General features: G+C 34.6%; 3 protein-coding genes across 3 annotated transcripts; 1 reads left to right on the forward strand and 2 right to left on the reverse strand.

Moving 5' to 3' along the window:
* Window positions 1-4,991: 4,991 nt before the first annotated feature.
* TRIADDRAFT_56708 (uncharacterized protein) lies at window positions 4,992-9,327 on the reverse strand (the record flags this gene model as incomplete). The annotated part of the gene is made up of 12 exons (XM_002112970.1): window positions 4,992-5,116; window positions 5,158-5,344; window positions 5,477-5,593; window positions 5,706-5,830; window positions 6,314-6,369; window positions 6,456-6,630; window positions 6,855-6,936; window positions 7,147-7,229; window positions 7,616-7,725; window positions 7,834-7,905; window positions 8,008-8,099; window positions 9,241-9,327. The coding sequence occupies 12 exons, from the start codon at window positions 9,325-9,327 to the stop codon at window positions 4,992-4,994; spliced, it is 1,311 nt and encodes a 436-aa protein (XP_002113006.1).
* A 3,022-nt stretch (window positions 9,328-12,349) lies between these two features.
* Window positions 12,350-15,805, forward strand: TRIADDRAFT_56709 (uncharacterized protein; the record flags this gene model as incomplete). The annotated part of the gene is made up of 4 exons (XM_002112525.1): window positions 12,350-12,827; window positions 13,370-13,479; window positions 15,277-15,441; window positions 15,569-15,805. The coding sequence occupies 4 exons, from the start codon at window positions 12,350-12,352 to the stop codon at window positions 15,803-15,805; spliced, it is 990 nt and encodes a 329-aa protein (XP_002112561.1).
* Window positions 15,806-17,034: 1,229 nt separating this feature from the next.
* Window positions 17,035-19,814, reverse strand: TRIADDRAFT_25679 (uncharacterized protein; the record flags this gene model as incomplete). Its single annotated transcript, XM_002112971.1, has 13 exons — window positions 17,035-17,178; window positions 17,297-17,410; window positions 17,500-17,640; window positions 17,847-17,947; window positions 18,038-18,108; window positions 18,196-18,226; window positions 18,308-18,359; window positions 18,431-18,489; window positions 18,591-18,690; window positions 18,795-18,925; window positions 19,027-19,128; window positions 19,347-19,410; window positions 19,677-19,814. Coding segments are annotated over 13 exons (1,248 nt in total), but the record flags the coding sequence as incomplete, so codon positions are not given.
* Between the last annotated feature and the right edge of the window lie 1,630 nt (window positions 19,815-21,444).

Raw genomic sequence — 21,444 nt, forward strand, 5'->3', positions numbered from 1 at the left:
TAGAATCAAAGCATTTCTTCTACGTTATATTGAGTTCAGAGTACTCGAGATTAGATTCTTATAATAATTGATTATGGTTCTGCTATTCTTAAACTTTGTAATAAAAGCCTTTTAGAAAATTTCATTTGACTAGGACAGTTATTTGTGAAATACTTTTATGACACTCAGATATGGAGTAGAAAGCATTTCTTCTCTACATTACTTTACTTTCAGATACAGGACGGTATTAAAATTGTGGCAGGACTAAAAGAAAATCAAACGAGATTTATATCCACTATTAGGAAGACTAAAATCAAACGATTTCCTCTCCTTTCCATGGCATTGATAGAAACAGGGCAGTGTTCAATGTGTCAGCAAATTATTCCATTGATTGCTTAGAATATGAGTAAATCCAAACAGCCCAGATATTGACTATGGTATTCATCATACAAGTTGATGGTATGACCTATTTACAGCCCTAGAAGAAAAATACATGTCGACCATATGTTTGCCCAGATGATTGTATTCTCGTTATGAAAGACATGATTGATTACTCATTAAATCAATCACTATGTGACAAGTCTATCATTAGTTTTAATCACGTTATAGGCAGAGGATTTTGGCCTTGGACAAGTAATAAATACTTTAGCCTATGCCTTTGTCTCCAACTTGTCTATTTGCTTGATGATTTATTCTTGAGCCAATGAGGCATAACGCAATCCCCGTTAATCAATAGGCGTAGACCATGTATCTAAAGATAGAAGGTGTAGTCAATCTTGCCTAATCTTGAAGAAAATTGGTAGGATAACAACAGATGCAGAAATCCAATTTAGTAGAGGAGAAAAGCAATCACCTAAAAGCCTGAAGCTTCTTGGTAATACAAGTATCATTTTTGCATATTTATGCACGCCATTTTTGGTGTAGATGAATAGAATTGATTAACGAATAGAGAGACTGCAATTAGCTGAAGTAAACGAATCAACATATCTTCCTTGACGGCCTTTTTGTCCAGTTATTCATCGTCCAATTGAAATATCTCCAATGATACCCTCTGCTTTCTTAGCTAACCTAATCCAGTAAATAACTTTACATTTAAAGAATTTTTAACCATTGCTCACTTCCTCCATCGTGTCTATCTTTGTTTCATTAAGTAGCAATATTAGTATCCAATTTTTTTCTATCCTTATTATATTCGCTGCTACAATATGGATTTATCCTATTTTGCTTCCATCTCGTAACAACAGAGTGACGGCTTTATTGAGAACGATAACACTATCTTCTATGCGATCTTATTCAGAACTTCGTAAAAAATTAACTTAGCATTCATTCTTGATACCATAACCAGTTTAGCCATGCTACCTATTAACCCGTATCTCTGTATTGGCGATATTATTCACACGATTGCCATTTTATACCTCGTTGTAGCGATCAATTGGTGGGAAAGTTGCAGTAGTATCTCATTAAAATGTCAATTATTGCAATGTACCGCTTTGGTATTACGCTATTTAGATATTTGGTTTATATCATACACATCACTTTATCTTGCAATCGTCAATATGTCCATCTTATTGCTCAGCTTAGCGACATCATTTTCAATCGCTGCACGCTATCCAGTAGGCTATGATGTAGGCGAAGATGATTTTCCAGCAAGTTATTTACTTCTAATTTCCATTATACTTGGTTTTGCTTTAACACGTTATATCGATGTAGTAGAAATATGCTATTCTATTTCACATATATTAGAAGCTATCGCCATTTTACCACAATTACGGATATGTCGTAATCGTGGTGAATCCAAAGCTGTTATTCGCCACTATTTAATATTACTTGCCTTTTACAAGACCATGTATGTCTTAAATTGGCTGTATAAATATATTCAATGGCATGATTATTATATCACTAAAAATATTGCCGGCTTTGTACAAATTGCAATCTATTATTATGGTATAAAAATGTTGTATAGTGATGAGGTTGTCTTTTACGATCGATGGAATATCTCCCAATGGACAAGTAAGCTAACATGTAGGCTCCATCTTCGACGAAAATCAACTTTGATCAACAAAGCTGAAAAGGCTTAATAGACTTATAACTACTCGGCTACGACAATTTTAGATTAAAATAGAAAGGCTGCTGTACAAATATCCAACGTGGTTTATTTCCTTAGTCCTTCCTTATTGATGCAATGGAGGTACCACAGATCAATTTTTCCCTGATAGGTTGAATTCAGGCCAAAATTCTGCAAGTTAGATGTCATTGGTTGGATAAAGAGAGTATTTTTTTCAAGAGTAGATTGGCCAATTAAAAGCTCGATCAAGATCGTGGATCGCTAGCGTATACTGTTAAGATTAAGTTTTTGTAATACTACTACTAGTCTTTATACTACAGTTGGTCTTATCCAAGCAACTAATTTTATGTGGGAAATCGAGATAAAGCCAATCGTCCTCATATTACTTGAATTAAAGTAGCCAAAGCTATCAAAATATGGATAATCGTTTTGCAATTTCGATATCACAATGATGGCGAATCATCTCAACAAAGCGTTGAACTACAGGTTCTACAAAATCACCTGGTCAAAGTTTTCTAAAATAAATCCTTGATTCTATTCCACAGAGGATTCTTCTTCGCATCAGCAGCTTCATTTGAAAACTCTTACTCTTATCATTGCCTGTATTAAGTGCAGTTAATGCTAAGCTAGTTGGCTAAAGATATCTAAAATGATAACTGTCTTCTTTCTTGAGGTGGTTAATTAGTTTCAATTGAAATCTATTGAAGATACCTAAATCTTCTTGTATATACTATCTGAAAATACTGCTAAAAAAGCATTCAAGAGCACATCATTCTTTCTTTATGTCTTGACTGCTGATTCAGTGACTTTTTATTTTTAGTCATTCTATTTTTATATTTGCTGGTTACTTATTGCTATTTCAAATTTAGAACTACGATAGGATATTACTCTATCAGTAAATCAATTCTTATGCTAATAAAATAAACGGTACAAAATGGAATGGCATTATGTTCATAATTTTTCAGTTACGGTTTATGTCTGAGGAAGAGTAAGAAAACTTTTACACAACTTTAAATTTAATCAAGTTGTCGTAAATGGATTTAACGAAATGTATATAAGAACTAAAGGGATGAGCTCACGAAAGGGAAAAGAGACTTCTCTTCGCTTGGAGCTCGGAATACTTTAGATTTTAGACCAGATTCTTGCAGTAATTAATTATTGCTCTACTATTCCTGAAACCTTGTAATAAAAGCCTTATAGAAAATGCCATTGACTAAGATAGTTATTGTGGGGCACTTTTATTACAGATTCGTCTTCCATCATGCCATAATACCAGTACGAGATTTGACAATGTCGTTAGCAAAAGGCATGCAAGAACAGGGGTTCCTGATGAAATGATAATACTATCGTGATAATTAGACGGTTTACATGCTCAGGCAAGAAACTGAAGGAGCTGTACTAAATGATTTGTCTTCGATCATGCTATAATATATGATTTGACAACGTCATTAGCAAAAGGTAATCAAGGATAGGGATTCCTATTGAATTGATAATTAATAATAAAATATCATACTTAGGCAGTTTACATGCTCAAGCAAGAAATTAAAGAAGCCGCACGAAACGATTTTTCTTCCGTCATGCTATAATACATGATTAGATAATATTGTTAGTAATGGGCAATCACGGACAGGGATTACTATTGAAATGATCACAGTTACAGATTACATGCTCAAGCTAGAAATTGAAGAAGCCGCACTAAACGACTCGTCTTCCATCATGCTATAATACATGATTGGATAATGTCTTTAGCTAAAGGTAATTACGGACAGGGATTCCTATTGAAATGCTCATAGTTTGGCAGGTTACCTGCTCAAGCAAGAAATTGAAGAAGCTACACTAAATGATTCGTCTTGTATCATGCTATAATACATGAGTTAACAATATCTTTAGCAAAGAGTAATCATGGACAGGGATTCCTATTAAAAGGGTCATAGTTAGGCGGATTACATTGCTCCATCGATGGTATTATGGTCAAAATCGCCTTGCTATCGTTAGCAAAATAGGCAAAGCTACTTGTTGTATATATCTGTCAGATGAATACAAATTTAGCAACAGACTTACTGTACTTAGCGATATTACAAAACTAATGGTGAAGTAAACAGGATACAATTTATTCTAGTCCAAAATAATCCTATGGAATAATAACCAAGATCACTTTATGATCATCAAATCAAACATAAAACGTTAATTAGAAATAAATCTTGACAATTGATCTTGAAACAACATACTGTACATAGCGTACGATTGACTGACCGTTTATGGCTACACAAAATAATTCAGAGTCCAGTTATCGTTACTTGTTGTTGCAATAGAGATCCGAAGTTATCAGGTAGGTAAAATCAACCTGTAAAACTGTACTGCTGAGTTATGATGTAGATTGTAGTGATATGACGATATAAATATAAATATTCTATTAGTGTACCATACAAATTAGCAAGAACAAGATCATCAAATGATTAATTTTTAGTACGATAAAAGTTTTAAACATCATATAGCGCCACAGCTTTCAGTATTTACGACTGTTGACAAGTATTGTCTTGTCAACTGATGTTATTTAAAACTAGAGGCTTTTCTGTCAACAAATACGCTCCCTAAAAGTTCGATGTAATCATATGACACCAAGCATACTTCATCAGTACCTACACTACCAGTCGTAACTGTGCCATTCAAAAAGGACTAGCTCTAATCGCATAGGACTTAAGAACATAAATTCGATACTATATCAAAGCTACTTTATAAATAACTATATGGTTTAAAGGCCTAAATAATCGTGTCAGCCGTGATTAAGATGACATGAATAAACAGTTAAATGATACTTATTAAGACATTATGATTTTAAAAGCATTATTACATCAATTTTAATGACGGTGACTGTAGGGTATAACATATCCTTCAGTTTTTCGTATTTGGGTCCAATCTGCTATTATTGTGCCAAAGTGCGTTGTACTTAAGAACTTGCATTAGGCCATTGATGGGGAGGATATTCAGCAATGCTACTTTTCGGGTTATCTTTATATGACGAATATGGGCAAAGGGTGGGATAAATATTATTTGCATATAAACATAGATTAACTACAGAACTGAAAGGATATCAGAAAGACCAAATAACATACCAACAAAATATTGGAGCGAAGGTATGCAAAAATCAGCATATTTTTTAATTCCATTAGCCCAAAATGTATTCCATTCACACGTTCGAATACTGTCCAAATTATCATCCGAGTCTGACGTACAATTAGGTGAGTCATAGAAGAATGATCCCCATCGTTTTGAACTGACAACTTTCTTTCGACTTTCATCCTATGACAGTCATTGCGGTCGTAAGAGTTTACTATCAACAAAGCTACTTACTGAACCATATTCACTAGAATTTAAATGTCTCAGAAAGTACAATCAATTATTTCTCAGATATATATTGAGTATTCATTGAACCTGAGAATCTGGAAATGCTACTGGTCCAAGTTCGTCAATAATAGCTCCACATGTCCAATTTAAGAATTTTTTGGGACCAACTATGTCGGATCGAATGCTATCGCCAAAATACATGACCTAACGTAGGGCAATTATATTACTTTGAAATAACTGAACCGATGAATAATAATCGACACAGCGAAAAATGTGTGACTTTGCAAGTTACTTGGTCACTGTATTTGCAACTCACATTAGGGTTTTCTTCTCCTGTAGATGAGGATAAGAATTCAAGTAATCGACTACAATGTCCCCCAATGTATACGCCATGCTCACTCCATTTTTCGTTAAAAGGGATCTTTTCATCTTTATCATTATCTTTTAAAAATACAAGACAGATTTCAAGAACAAATTACTAATCATTTTTCCACCATTCTGTAACATAGTCAACTATTATAGCAATGATAAGCACTGTATGAATTTTCATAAAGTAAGAAAATCATAGAACATGGTGACCTAGATTTCATCTAGTTAACCTAAAGCATAAATGACTATTATTAATCGCCTACTAAAATATTTTTTCTACATATGGTGTAATGTGTAACTGTACAAGCATAACAATGACGCAATATTATTAAGAAAAGCTTGCCAAAGTACATAAAGTTGTACATACTGATGAAACACTGGTGTTCGGCTTTTTTCTTTGGATCAAAAAAGGCTAAATAGTAGCGATGATGATATAAATAGACTCATTTATTAATCGTTGTAACAAACTGTTACGGAATGTATATCACCAAACTTGAAGAAGATTGACAGTTAATGTGTCCATGGATAACATTGAAAGTATCCCAGTTTTCTTACCTGGCTTTTTTGCATCCACAACAACAATATCAAATAATTCACGCCACGTATCGGGACTACATGTCGGCGAATAAGTAATTAAAAATAATGAAATCAATATTATTACAGTATTTAAAAATGCAATTGTTACGAAATAGTTTACCCCAAAATATAATCCAACATTAGAGTGGCAGTTTCTACGGTCGAATAAGTGATGATAAATAGTTTCTTGCCACGTTGTTTTAAAGACTTCAAATAATTTACTAGTTTATCAGAGCAACGTTCTGCGTACTTTTCAGGCTCAGTAAATAATAACTTAAAAAACCTGCAGGTATGTTCTAAAAGAAAGAGCAAGAAATACTATACAGTTATATGTAGGGTTTATAAAAGATTTATAAACATGAAGCTTAAATCTACGAGTGAACTATTGCATGCTTTCATTCAACGTTACTATTTCATATACAGTGAATTATAGTACGAGTAAATTGGTCCTACTTCAACTTAAAATTCTATTGGCAGTTATATATTTAACAAACATAGAAAGCGGTCAAGATCTACGAACCTTTAAAATTCTTGTAGAAAAAGACCTTAAAGACTGAATTTTGAATATTACCCCAGATCTTATATGGAGCCTTTCTTTCTTTCTAACAGGCAGAAAAAAAGTAGCTTCATCAAAGGCGTTATTCGAACTACTTTGACATATGAAATAAGCGTAGATACAAATTGTTAATAATAAATGCCATTGTAGGTATTAAAATTACTTAAGACAACCTATACTGTAGACATCATCAGTGCATAACGTCAAAAGTCATTTGATAGATCAATTGGTTATTCTCATGCTGTCAATGATCTACCTTTGCATCTACGAAATCGATTAATCGAGCTGCAATAGCAGAAGTTGGAATTTCATAATATCCATCGAAAAAGTAGCACATATCTATAATTATAATCAAGTCCAATAGAAATCAACAAAGCTTTCTTATACTCTTCCTGGCATATTACAGCATAATACTGCATTATCGTCCTGTATTTTATATTCTGAAGAGTAGTTGTACTTTTATTAAACTAAAGATTAGAAGAGGAAAGTTTTTTAGGTTAGGTTAAGAATATCTTTATACAGTAATTCTACAGTCTATCGGTTACTCGATAATAAATTGATTGCCGATGATGATTAATACCCAAGTATTGAAAAATATAGTAATGTTATCATGGTCAATCTCTTAATATAATTCTAAGCAAAATAGGACGCAGTCATAAGAACAATATGGCTAGTTTTGAAAATTGCACATAGGGTAATTACCCTAGTGAAATTAGCAGACTTACTACTGTAATCATAGGTATCCTTGACATCTGCAAAGTAGGGAAATATTCTTTCCTTTCCATAAGTAGTAGCCAGCTCATCATCGCTCATTAGCTTACTACCATGACATGCTCTATGTTAAGGAACATGAAAGAGTTTATAGCTCGAAACTACAACAGTAGGTTGGCTATTTTATTCAACTTGACATAGCATGTACTGTACAGAGTATATTCAAAATTACCTGATTATATAACCATTGTCTGCTACTTTTAGAAAGTTACCCCGATTTCGATCGAGAAAGTTGCCCTTAAAACTGATGATAATGAGTACCTTTAGCATTGAAGATTACTATCGTACTACAAGTTTAACCATCGTCAATAGCCAACAAGGATACTACAAGGATAACTGTACATACCAAAAATCCATTAAATCGTCATCAAATTGAAGTAATCGTTCGTCATAGCCAAAATCATGAACCATATGAAGTGCTATCGATTCATAAATCATCTAGATAGAATGTTGAAGAAAGCAATGGTAGCAATATCATTAGCGTAGCAACAGTCGATGAAATCATTCAAGATTTTATTGCAACTAGCATTACTATATTCGATATTCGCCTATACAAACTTAATGATGTAAAAGATGGAATCTTAGCCTATCACTGGTCTTGTTAATGGTAATACTGTAAGTTGCAATTTATGTGTAAGTGTTACGGCACTATGTTGCCTAAATCATAAGAGTTTAAGAAAGTATTAGAATATAAAGCTATTTTTTAGATTATGGTACGGTGCGTCTACTGATTGTCAGCCTTTTAGAAGGATAGCTCTTTGGCGTAATAGTGGCAGCATGATTACTAGATCTTTGGATAGATTAGTATAATAATCTTTAGAAGCAACACAAAAAGTAAGTGCTTTACGTATTACTAGATCTCTGGATAGATTAGGATAATAATCTGTAGAAGCAACTTCAAAAAGTAAGAGCTTTACGTTAGACTAGTAAACTTGTTTGCACGTAGTCTATGACAGTATGATAAGGTAGATCAAGGGGTCTATAGCCGATGCTGCTGCATGTTATATAATCTAGATTGCTAGAGTGTCCTATTGGAACTCTGTAGCACCGTAATTAATTATTCTAAGTAAATCATCGTAGCCTAGGACTGTGGCGAAAAGTAAATTGCGCCAATTAATCCTCTTGCTAAGGTTAAAGTGCTGAAAAACAGATTAAACAGTCCATTTCCTTCTGCCTGTGATTCTACAACTATGCGAATCCATACTATAGTGCATTAGGAGAAGAGGCAATCATATAGATGCACTGACCTATCGACGATACAGAAAAAATGGCAAATATCCATGATTCGAGAGCCTTAAAGACAGCTGCATTTTACACTATTGAACTGTTTTAGGGTTGGCTTTTATAGCCGATGATTTGATACCTTTTAGACTATGACTAGAGCCGTACACGATGAGTAAAAGTATAGTCAATTAAAGAATTTCAAAGTCAGTATGTATGGATTACTAATCAATTCTACCGTAGTGAATTATTTACAGTTATGGCTTCTCATGTCAGTGTTGAACATTAGCATGTTATTCAAGCCACAACACGCAATCGCTAGTATAATCATTACACTCTATGATTAGCTATCCCTTACCTTCATAAATGGTTCTAATTTGTATCGAATTAGAGTATGATCTAAATCGAATCCAATAGCATGAAGTGGATCCTCCAGCGTCGCCATTCTACTCGGACTAGGTTGAACTGGATCGTACTAAAAATAAGACAAGCACTTGAATGAATGCTTCTACCCGACTGATTAAGGGGAGTTGGCTGTCAACATTTCAAAGATGTAAACATAAACGATTTGCTATAGAGGGATAGATAGAATTTGTTTTTCCTGACTACGGCTACCACATCAGGAGTTGTCTAGGGTAAATGGATGTCTGCTGTAGACGATGCTGCACTCGATTCCGCCATAGGAAATAGGCACAGGCTGGTTTCTTTATCACTATGTTATACAATATATATGATGTCCAAGTTGTAAAGGATTAAACTATGGACTGAACTTCTTCTACAGGATTGTATTTTATTTATTTACTCAAAACTGCATACAACCATTAGTTTTAGTGATATTGCATGGCGGAAATAGTCAAGGAGATGCCAATATAAATATCAATCTATTTAAACTAGTCTGGCAGCTGGTTAGTACACCGTTTTAAAGAGGTGATGATAGTCAACATGTCGAGGAGCTATCCAATGTAATGCTGACTTTTTTGCGACAAGCTGCTAGTAGAAATTCAAATTAGGTTCACTACCAGTTCGTCAACACTACTTTCATGGAAGATGGTCAAAGCTAGGATGCAATGCCATATTGAAGTATCTAACTCCATGCTGATCGTCACATACTGGTTTTAAAAGAAGTCGATCAAAATAGGGTTGCAAGGCCACCTTGAGTATAGTATGTACAAATTCGAGATGGAATGACTCCAAGTTCTTACTAAATCCAGTTGAGCATTTCTTGCATCAATAAGGCTTAAAGTAGCGAACTCCACGCTAATCGTTATACACTGGTTTTAAAAGAAGACGATCAAAATAGGGATGTAAGGCTACAGTAGCTAACTCCATGCTGATCGCTATATACTGGTTTTAAAAGAAGACGATCAAAATAGGGATGCAAGGCTACAGTAGCTAACTCCATGCTGATCGCTATATACTGGTTTTAAAAGAAGACGATCAAAATAGGGATGCAAGGCTACAGTAGCTAACTCCATGCTGATCGCTATATACTGGTTTTAAAAGAAGACGATCAAAATAGAGATGCAAGGCTACAGTAGCTAACTCCATGCTGATCGCTATATACTGGTTTTAAAAGAAGACGATCAAAATAGAGATGCAAGGCTACAGTAGCTAACTCCATGCTGATCGCTATATACTGGTTTTAAAAGAAGACGATTGAAATAGGGATGCAAGGCCATATTGAAATATGTACAAATCCGAGATGGAATGAATAGTCTCCAAGCTCTAACTAAATGACAACTGGTTGAGCATTTCTTGCCTATCGTTGCATTGAGACCGGATGAATATATGCAAACATTAAAGCCGTTATTACATTACTTAACTAGTCGATCATCTCTTGTACATTATTATACTTATTATTATCGTTGCAATGGTAACGCTATAATACTTTATGCAAAGTTACCTATCCTCTGAGAACGAATGAATGCACTTTATAGACCTTATTCGATTACTCCATTAATCGAGCCTATCTTGCCCATCTAAAAGGTAACGAAGGAGCTCGAGTCGATACTATTTGAAAAGTAGATCATGAAAATAGAACTCCTGCAATATAACATTCATCTTTCAATCAGAAATTGGATGAATGTACTTCGAGACCTTGCAGCCTTACTGCATTAATCGAGCATCTCTTGTATATTGTTGCAAAGGCAACACGCTATACGTCGATGTTCGATGAACGAATTATTGCAGTTCTATCCACACTGTTTTTAGCAATCTGAGATTAGCTGAATGTACTTGAAGTCATTGCAGCATTACTCAACTCGTCAAGTATTGCTTGCAGAGGTAATCCTGCATGTATACTTAGGTGCTGGATAACTAGTGATGTAGTAGACTGTTTAAAAGTAGAACTGCTGCAATGCAATGTTCATCCATCCATCTGAGATTGGATGGATGTACTTCAAGCCATGACAGCATTACTCAACTTGTCGAGCATCTCTTTTTACATGCTGCGATAGGTGGTCGAGGCTTCTAGGCTCGTTCTAGCCATACAAGTAGAGTAGTACACTGTTTTCAAAAGCAGATACCATAATGCTATGTCTATGTCCAAATCCGAGATGGAAATGAACCTACTTTAGCTCATGACAGCATTCGATTATATCACTACTTCAAAACATTTCTAGCATACCGTTGTACAAGTGATACTAAAAGGAGAGCCAGCATTCAGAAGCGCCATCTTGCTAGTATGAATGGCGCGATGAAAGTTTCCTCGTAGCAGACTACTACTGGAAATAGTCCTGTATGTTGTCGCTGTATAAATCTCTCTGATCAAGCAGCAAAAAACCAATTTAGCCATGCAATCAATCAGAGCGAAAGCTTTTTCTTGACTCGTATTAAACAGACGCAAGGGATTTTATTTCATCTACTGTATAACACAAGGCTCATCATCCAAATTATGCCACCCAATTACTGAAGTGGATAGGGCAAACGTCTTGTCTATCTACGCATACAAATATAGGAATAAGCCTGTCACGATGTAGAGTAAATTAGCCATGTAACAACGATCTAAAATAAAAGATATTCCATCGTCACTTTTGGTGAATACATGGTCGAAATGGCTACAGCACGACTAGTCCATGATCCTTTTTTACTACTTTAATCCGTTCTTACACCGCTATCAACACACATCTTCATTCTCAATCTACCACAGTAAAAATTATTATTGAACAACGACATCTCGACTATCTGACCTTGTCAATTTCAGATGAGCACAAATAGGATAGAAAATTGGCCAATTTTAGGGCTAATCACTCCAGGAGTGGAGGGAATTGATGGAGAGATTTTCCAGCAGGGTGGAAAAAAGCGACTGGATGTTGATCCTCCTCTCGCATATACGTCGCTAGTCATGTACCGAATCATGACCTATAAGAATTGTAGACAGACAGACTGGAAAGCATAATTTTTTCTCTACTAGTTGGAAATTCGTTGCTTGCCTATCTATCACTTTGCCCCTTCTTATTGCAAAAATCATGCATCGAATCCAATTAGCTATGTCTTTCTTGGCTATTTTACTAGCAGCGACGATAGCAATCGCTGACAAGGGCTATGATGATCCATTGGATGTCTCTATCATGGCATCGACAAAAGAGGACGATGATCCCAATCAAGGAATGGATTTACTACAACAGCAAAATGGAGAAAATCAAAATTTATCCTTATGCTTACAACGATTACATCAATATTCAGTACACCATAGCCAATTTATCCAATGTGCCCTTGATAGTGGCAGTATACTCTTTCGAATGTGTCGCAATTGTGCTATCTACTATAGCCGCTTGTCACAAAGTTATACGCAAATTATGGAGGAGAATACAACCATTAATCAACACTTTGGTCTACTGAATGGATTAAAATGTTCACAAGACTTGAAGTATTCATTTCACGTTCAAGTCCTTCTTCAGACTCATAAGCATGCCGTAGGATTATGGAAATCTTGCTCTTGCAATGGTAAACTATATCTTGATCATGTCTATTTCTATCGACTCTTGACCAGCCGTAACTTTTTTTGTCAGTACTTCGACCATTTCCCGTCTCCTGATATCCATCGTAAAATCAAGGAGTAGAAGAGTTGTTTGAAACTTACGGATATTAAGGAGAATATTCTAGTCCAGTTAAGAGTTGTACAGTCGTGTATACTGTATATATATATATATATATATATATATAACAGATATATAATCGGCAGATTCTGCACTTTTTTTAACGCTAAATTGCACGATAGTTCGTTAAGAAATCACAATCGATATTATCACCTTATCCTGTAGGATATTTTCACTTTCATTCCTTCTCCATCGTACTTTTCAGCAGGAAATACTCTAGTCAAGCGAACTATGGCGTATACAGTAACTCGTAGATTCTACAACAGACATGATTTTAAGGCCAAATTAATCGTACAGTCCCCTAAATGATCACAATCGTAATCCTATATATGTTGTTAGGAGAAATTTTCCAATTTCGAATAATTCTTCATATTCTATCTGGTATTTTAGAATGCTTCCTTCAACGCCACCATCAAAGTGATGAATGGCATCTACACGAGAATGTTACCGAATTTTTTTTGGTTCTGATCGAAACGCGAAAGTGTTTCCTCCATTTCTTTGTAAGTCCTGTATGATCGATAGATTGAAGACGCTTTCAGTATCCAATATCCTTTTCGCCATGTTGTTTTCGTCTACTTTCCTTCTCCATTACGTCATCACTAGGGTAGTACTCTTTTGCAATAAAATACAACCACTTAATCAAATAGAAATGCTTCTACTTTACTTTCAGAAATATTTATATCGCTTTAATTTATATTTAGTTACGAAGGAATAGATAGAATGGAATGGTAATTTTCTGTATATGCTATTTCCTGATAAATAAGCAAACTACCGCTGCTGGATAGGCGTATACAGAGATTGTGTTTATTATAGTGAATCAAATTGCTTCATTACTATTAATGAAAAGATACAAGTAGAAAACATTGCTATTCTGAGTGGACTATGTAATCATTTCTTCGATCTTGACTATGTACCGTATATGTTGTAGGATAGTAGACAGTTAGGCTATCATCGCTAGAGTATGGATTGCCGTTTATGGATGTAATCATCTGTTTGATCTTGACGATGTACCGTTAATGTTGTAGAATAGTAGACAGTTAGGCTATCATCGCTAGAGTATGGATTACCCTTTATGGATGTAATCATCTGTTTGATCTTGACGATGTACTGTCAATGTTGTAGAATAGTAGACATTAGGCTATCATCGTTAGAATATGCGATGTAATCATCAATTCAATCTTGACCATGTACCGTATATATTGTTGAATAATAGACAGTTAGGCTATCATCGCTAGAGTATGGATTGCCGTTTATGGATGTAATCATCTGTTTGATCTTGACGATGTACCGTTAATGTTGTAGAATAGTAGACACTTAGGCTATCATCGTTAGAATATGCGACGTAATCATCAATTCAATCTTGATCATGTATATATATTGTTGAATAATAGACAGTTAGATTATCATCGCTAAAGTATGGAATTGCCGTTATGGATGTAATCATCTGTTTGATCTTGACGATATACCGTAAATATTGTAGAATAGTACAAACTTAAGCTATCATACAGAATTGCTCTTTCTATGGAATCATCAATTTAATCTTAACAATGTATATATATTGTAGAATAATTGATACTTCGACTATCATCGTTAGAATATAGAATTGCAGTTACTGTATTCATGCTACCATCAATGTATCTCCACTATTGTAGAATAATTGATACTTAAACTACAATCATTAGAATATGAAATTGCAGTTGCTGTATCCATGCCACCATCTATTGATCTCGACTACTGTAGAATAATTGATACTTGGACTACGATCGTCAGAATATGGAATTGCAGTTGCCGTACTGATATACGAGTTTTATAGAATAATAGACACTTTTAGGCTAATTTAGGCTCATCGCTAGAGTATGGAATGGCTGGTATCAATATAATCTATTTGATCTTGAGTATGTACATACTGTATATGTTTTAGAATAGTGAGACACTTGGGCTATCATCGTTAGAATATGAAATTGCTGTTACAATGGAATCATCAATTTAACCTTAACAGTGTGTATGTTGTAGAACAATTGATAGTTAGATAATTATCATCATTAGAATATGGAATTGCGGTTACTGTATCCATATCATCATCAATTGGATCTCGACCATGTCTCGATTCTGTATATGTTGCAGAATAATACACACTCTTAGGCTATCACCTGTAATTAATTATTGAAATGTAATCATCAATCTGATCTCGACTATGTATATGTTATAGAATAATAGACACTTTTAGGCTATTATCAATTATTGAAATGGAATCATGAATAATCTGATTTTGACTATGTATGTGTTGAATGTTGCAGAATAAGACCGGGCACGTTAATGTGAATACAAGTGAACAATTGTTATCCAAAGCTCAAAGTAATAATTCAATCTGTGTACAGTGTCGAGAGGCTTATAATCATTTAACTGCAACCTACGCCATGTTAACTCCTCGCGTAGCTCTATGTGGAGATATCGTCTACATGGTAATGACTCAATAGAATATTATAAAATAACGGATGCTCGTTTTTCTCGAACTGTAAACTTTTATCTCCTAATTTCTCAATCATTCCATGTATAATCTTCACTTAATGGCGCGTCTCTATTTTGCAGATCAATATTACCAGGACGAAATGGATCAATGAATGGAAATGCAACGCCAAATCAGATGATCTCACTTGGCTGGTTATCATATCAACGTTAGCTTTTTTATCTCCAGTAATCTTTTACGGCTATACCACTATAAACGGAAGAAAAAAGGATAAAGCGGAAACTTTAAACACCACTTGTGCAAGTAATCATAATCCTGGTGAAAAAGAACCACCTGTAGTTGATGCTGTACAATCATAGCTATATTCTTAACTTAGCATTGCAATACAATTTGCCCAAATTATTTTCCTATCAGTGTATTTTCCTGTATACTTGATCTTTTATCAGAAATTTCTTACTAGTGAGTTTTAAAGATTAATGCTATTTTTGTCACCAATTTTTTTAAATATTTAGAAATACCAGCTGCTGATGATGCGTAAAATGATTTTGTTTCGAATTTTAATACATGACTCATAAATGTTTGCAGACGCCTTAAGAGATTCTGTTTTAACGTTTTAATAGCACTTGACGAAAACAACGCTTCCATTCAAAATATATAATAGCAGCATTGGTCACGCTGCAATCATTTCAAGTAAATACCGTCTTATAGGTGTGACGTAGAAAGAAAAGCTTTACTACTATTCAAGTAAAAATGATATATTATGAGCAAATTGTGATTACTATCACTGGCATCAGCATGACTATGACCAACAGATAGATATTCAACCTTGTAACTAAGAAATCTTGTGCGTTATAGGAATGACTGGTAACTTTTTCTATTATTGTATAACGAATCGAAATCTATGTTTCTAACGATAAGAAATATTCGGTCGATTCTAAAGGCTGATTTTAAAGTTTACCACTAAACTGAAATTGTAATGACAACGTTGTTAAAACTATATTTATATACATACATGCATACAATATATATATATGTTATATATATGTATAGGTACTTACAAGTCTAAAATGCTATTACCATGATACGAATTACTACTTCTTTACAATTAGCAAGATGAACGCGAGATATCTAAAGTTCATTTAAATATAATATAATCTCTAATCAATTTTTTATTAGCAATCTATCAATAAAACATTTGTAAGCCATTATCATTATGTACAGATTATCCTTTGATGTAACATTATAGCGTGACTACTGAAAATATCAGAAATCAATCCGAGATCATTTTTCGGTGGCTCTCGGTGTAAATATCTTCCAAGAAAAGCAAAATAGTAACATACTATTTTAAGGATAACAATGTTCTTGCAATAAGAAACAAATAATTTATAACTTTTAGATTGCAATAAATAGTCTTTGTAACCTGTATAGCTCCATTAAAAAATAGACAACATTAAAAAAGGTTGATACGTACTTTAAAGAAAAATAATTTGCTTGCCAATTATGCTGTGTCAATTCACAAGAAATCCTTTAAAATTAGACTGCATCAATTCTTAGGATGTAATGATACAATAAAGCTGAAGAGCATCGATTATTTGCTTTCAAAATTTCTCTCCGCAATGCATGCTTCCCAATATTGTTCCGATTGCATTTCAATTAGACGAGAAATAACACGTTCAAATGCAAAAATCTCTTCTTCTGCAGTAAAAATACTAGCATTGGCATCTTTATCAAACTATGAATGATCATAAAAAACAGAAATTACATCAGTATCGGTGAATACATGTATAATAGAACCGTACTCTACCCATAGAAAATACAAACTAGTTTTGTCGAAAATACATTAACATTACCTCGGAAATTCCCAGATCGTCCATTAACATTCGCTTCGCATCCGTTACCTTTTTTGATGATTTGGTACTAAATAAATCTTCCGCTATTTTTTCAGCTGAGCAAACCACCCTCACCTAATAATTAATGACCATGAAATAGTAATGTTCTTATTAAAGTATTGTAGTATGAATAAATAAGCAGTAACTTGAATTAGTTGAATTACTTTATTATCATATAATGTATCAATTAGGACGATAAATCTTCTGGCTTCTGTCCTCAAAGCAAGATTGAGAATCGGTATATTTCTTATCAATAAAACATCAAAATGGCGGCATATTTCCAAGTAATCAGCTGCACTAACAGGCTGTAGGAAATGAATAGAAAAGGTGTAAGAATTAAATTAAAAATCAGATAATTTTCTATAATTGGTTCATATACAAGTCTTCAAAACTCTTATTAACAATAAAAGCAACAGTGCTTAAATGATCGAACATGTAGTTTCAAGTAAGCACCATATATGCACTCTCTGGCATAAGCGCACTAATACAAGAATAGTAATAATTAATGTACCTGGGCGCACAACTGCTCAAATGTAAAATCGGCAATCCTCCCACATGCTATAGGGATTTCGAGATCGCGACCAAGATGACGCAATACTCTCTTACCGGTCTCTGTTGGAATAAAATTGAAAGCATAGCTACAATTAATATTAACCATAGAAATCAATCGATTATTGAGAATTTATTTTCCTACTACCATACCTTGACCTTCTTTAGCGGCTAATTGTGCAAATATCTTATTTAATTCATTTTCTGCATCTGATTCACTAGACCTAAAATTAATCGTAAAGTTAATATACGAGTTTAATTATTGCATGATTAGTACTAGTAACAACTTGAAATTATAAAGAAAATTTTACACAAAGTAAACTTGTCCTCCACTCGGTAGTACTCTTGAAGCTGAATGAAATGGCATAAAATTTTTTTAATACGATAAAGTATCTGGTAGACACTGAAGTTCAATATAACTACCTGATCGTCGATAATCAATGCCAGAATCTAGCGGTACTATATGGCAATTACTCTATAATAGAGTAAAAGAATAAATTGAGCTTAAAACAATCAGAAAAATGATTCAACAACGGTGCCAATGACCTTCAATATAGGTATGAAAGGCAAGAAATTGCTTCTCTGTAATCCGTTTTTATATAAATCTGTTGGCCAAAAAAATGCACACGTTATATCTTTCAATTTGGTAATGTAAAGATTACACTTATGTAACGAATGCCATAACAAGCAGCCTAAGCATTTATACCGTCCGGTATTCTGTTTGAAGTAGCAATAATGACAACTCCGTAATCAAATAAGGTTGTAAATAGCCGTTTCAGTATCATAGCGTCAGCGATATCTGTAACCTAACAAACGAACATTGTATTTTAAATCTCCATTTAAATGCTATAGTATATTATAAAGAGACCATTACTTTATATTCTTAACAGTACAGTATTCAATGCTTTACCTGGAATTCATCAAAGCAAAGCAGCCATGTATCCTCTGCGATATCGCTAGCAACAGGTGGAATGGGATCGTACTTGTGAGGTTTTTCTCGTCCAGCTTGGAAGGGAATATTTGTCTTGAATTGATGTATTCCTACGATATTCAACAGTAAGTAGATATAATTTTAGACTACTATTAACTCTGAAGAGCACCTTTCATTGCAGTATTAATCATATCCATAAGGGAATACATACGTGCGTGGACATCTAGCATAAAGGCATTAAAATGTACGCGTTGTTTCTTTTCAATTGGAATGTTATTGTAAAATAAATCCATCAACATTGTTTTTCCTGAACCTAAAAATGAAGATTGTAACCATTAGATCAAAAGTATAGTAGCTAACTGATATTTTTTGCCATGTGTTTCAACTTTCAAGTCATCAACCTTCATAGAGCCTCTAATTATGATGATGTCATCTCTTGGTTGTGAGCATTGATATATTACTCTATCACTTAGTGTACCTCAATTCATGGTATATTCAATAGACACTATGGCTACGATGTATGCAACCTACCGACACTGCCATACATGTAAATTCCTTTTGGTCTTTTTACACGGTTGCCACCAAAACCAAACATCTATTGATGCAGAATGAAATCAACACAGTACAGTCATGAGTATAATTTTTTGGGACGCTATACAATCTGTTACTTTCTACAACATTAACATGAGTCGTTTAACAGAAAGTTTATGTGATCACTACCACGAATGATGATTTTCCATTAGTACAGTACACGTAAAATGGACTGGGACTTTTAGTCGAACGCAACGACTTAATTATTATAAGATCCTTAACACGGGGTGTCATTCATTACAAGCTAGTCATTCACAATTTTGGACATACCTTGCTGAATAATCCAGGCCTTTCAGGTTGATAATGAAGTAGTCCATCGTAAACATGGTTTAACTCTTTGATAATTTGCATTTGATGTGAATCCAACGTTAGGCTTCCATCTTGGACAAGCTGATGATACTTTTGGATTAATTGGCCATCGTGGGCATTGTTTGTTTGAGGATTTCCTACAAGCAATCAAACATATCCAAATCATGTTGAATTGAATTGAATACCCTAAATCCATGACATCCAAGGCAAATCTCTACTATACAATTGTCTATAAAATAAGTAGTCGATTAAAGATTAAGCTATTTGTGCGTCTATCTCCAACAGATCATTTATTCAACGTTGGGATTAACCAATTCATTCATTGGCCATGATGAATTTCCTGACTCTCTCAACAGTATACCGTACTCAACACTAGTATACAGTATTGAAATTATACCGACATCATGGTCATTGTTAGTCCTTCCTTATCATTCCTAGTCCATGTCGCACAACAGACGTCGCTACGGGCAATTCAAATGAAAACATGCTAACCAATATAAAATAAAATCACTTACCTTGAATAAGAGTTCGTCTAGCAAAGTAAAGGAGTGAATTTGAAGGAAAGAAGGAGTTGTTAGAAGAAGGAAAAAGGCGATAACGACAGCAACGTAGGGCCAAGGTCGCCATGCCGGCTCGTCGCCGCAATTTGGAGTGGGAAGTGGCCCGATCGGGTACAGTACCGTACAGTACATTCTCTACAGTCTATATACTATGAGTTATAGTATACTGTACACTGTACACTGTACAGTACTGTGTGGTTTGATGGCTCTTAAGGACATGAGAACTGCGCATTTATTTGGTGTAGAACAGTAAGTTATAACCAAAATAAATGTCACCCATGGCGATTATTTGGCATTATGCGTAGTTGATGTCGACATGTATATTGTCATATATAAGATGACATATATACCAAACATGCGTATGTCGGTAGGAAGCTAAGGGGAGAGTGTAGAAAATATGTGTCGTTACATTCACATACAGTATATACGTCTTAAGTAGTGAATTTGGCGGAAAGAAGGAGTTGTTAGAAGAAAGAAAAAGGCGATAGCGACATTCGAACTGCACTATTATCCGTCTAATGTACGGGATAACCAAAATAAGTGTCACCCGTGGCGATTATTTCGCATAATAGATTGCATGTGCTATACTAAACAACGTGTATATCCGTAGGAAGGCCTGCGGAGGTGTGTAAAATACGTGTCGTTACATTGACATACATCACAGCTGACTGTCCGTCTGAGGTGCATCGAGTAGTGTAATGCGGTAGAGTCATTCAGGCATAGGTTTTATACTGGACTCCAACTGGTATTCCGTACAGTATACTGTAGTCCTGAATACCGTCCGGCTGTTACGCCCCGCCCTTTCTTTGGCAAAGGAGAACGAAACGTCAACTGGAAGGACTTCTGGACCGGGTTTGCCTTTGTTGGCTTTACTCTATACAAATGTAGTAGTATTGGCCATACAGCATTGCTTGTATAAGGTTTCACAGAGGATCACTGTCTCGCTTGGGAATGCTGTATGGATGCTAGTATTTCTATGGTTGGTTTTAGCTCACCCTATGCTATAGTATAGAAAAAGGTCGGCGATTTCATACTAAAGACAGTATAGTGATCTAAACTATAGCAATGACCCATACTGTACTACAATACTTTCAGTGCGCTAGGATTTTAGCCGATCATCCATCATCTTGATCAAGAAGGACAAGCAAATTGCTTCCAGGCTTTGCATT

Source organism: Trichoplax adhaerens, genomic scaffold (assembly GCF_000150275.1).
Source record: "Trichoplax adhaerens TRIADscaffold_5 genomic scaffold, whole genome shotgun sequence".
Classification (NCBI taxonomy): domain Eukaryota; kingdom Metazoa; phylum Placozoa; class Uniplacotomia; order Trichoplacea; family Trichoplacidae; genus Trichoplax; species Trichoplax adhaerens.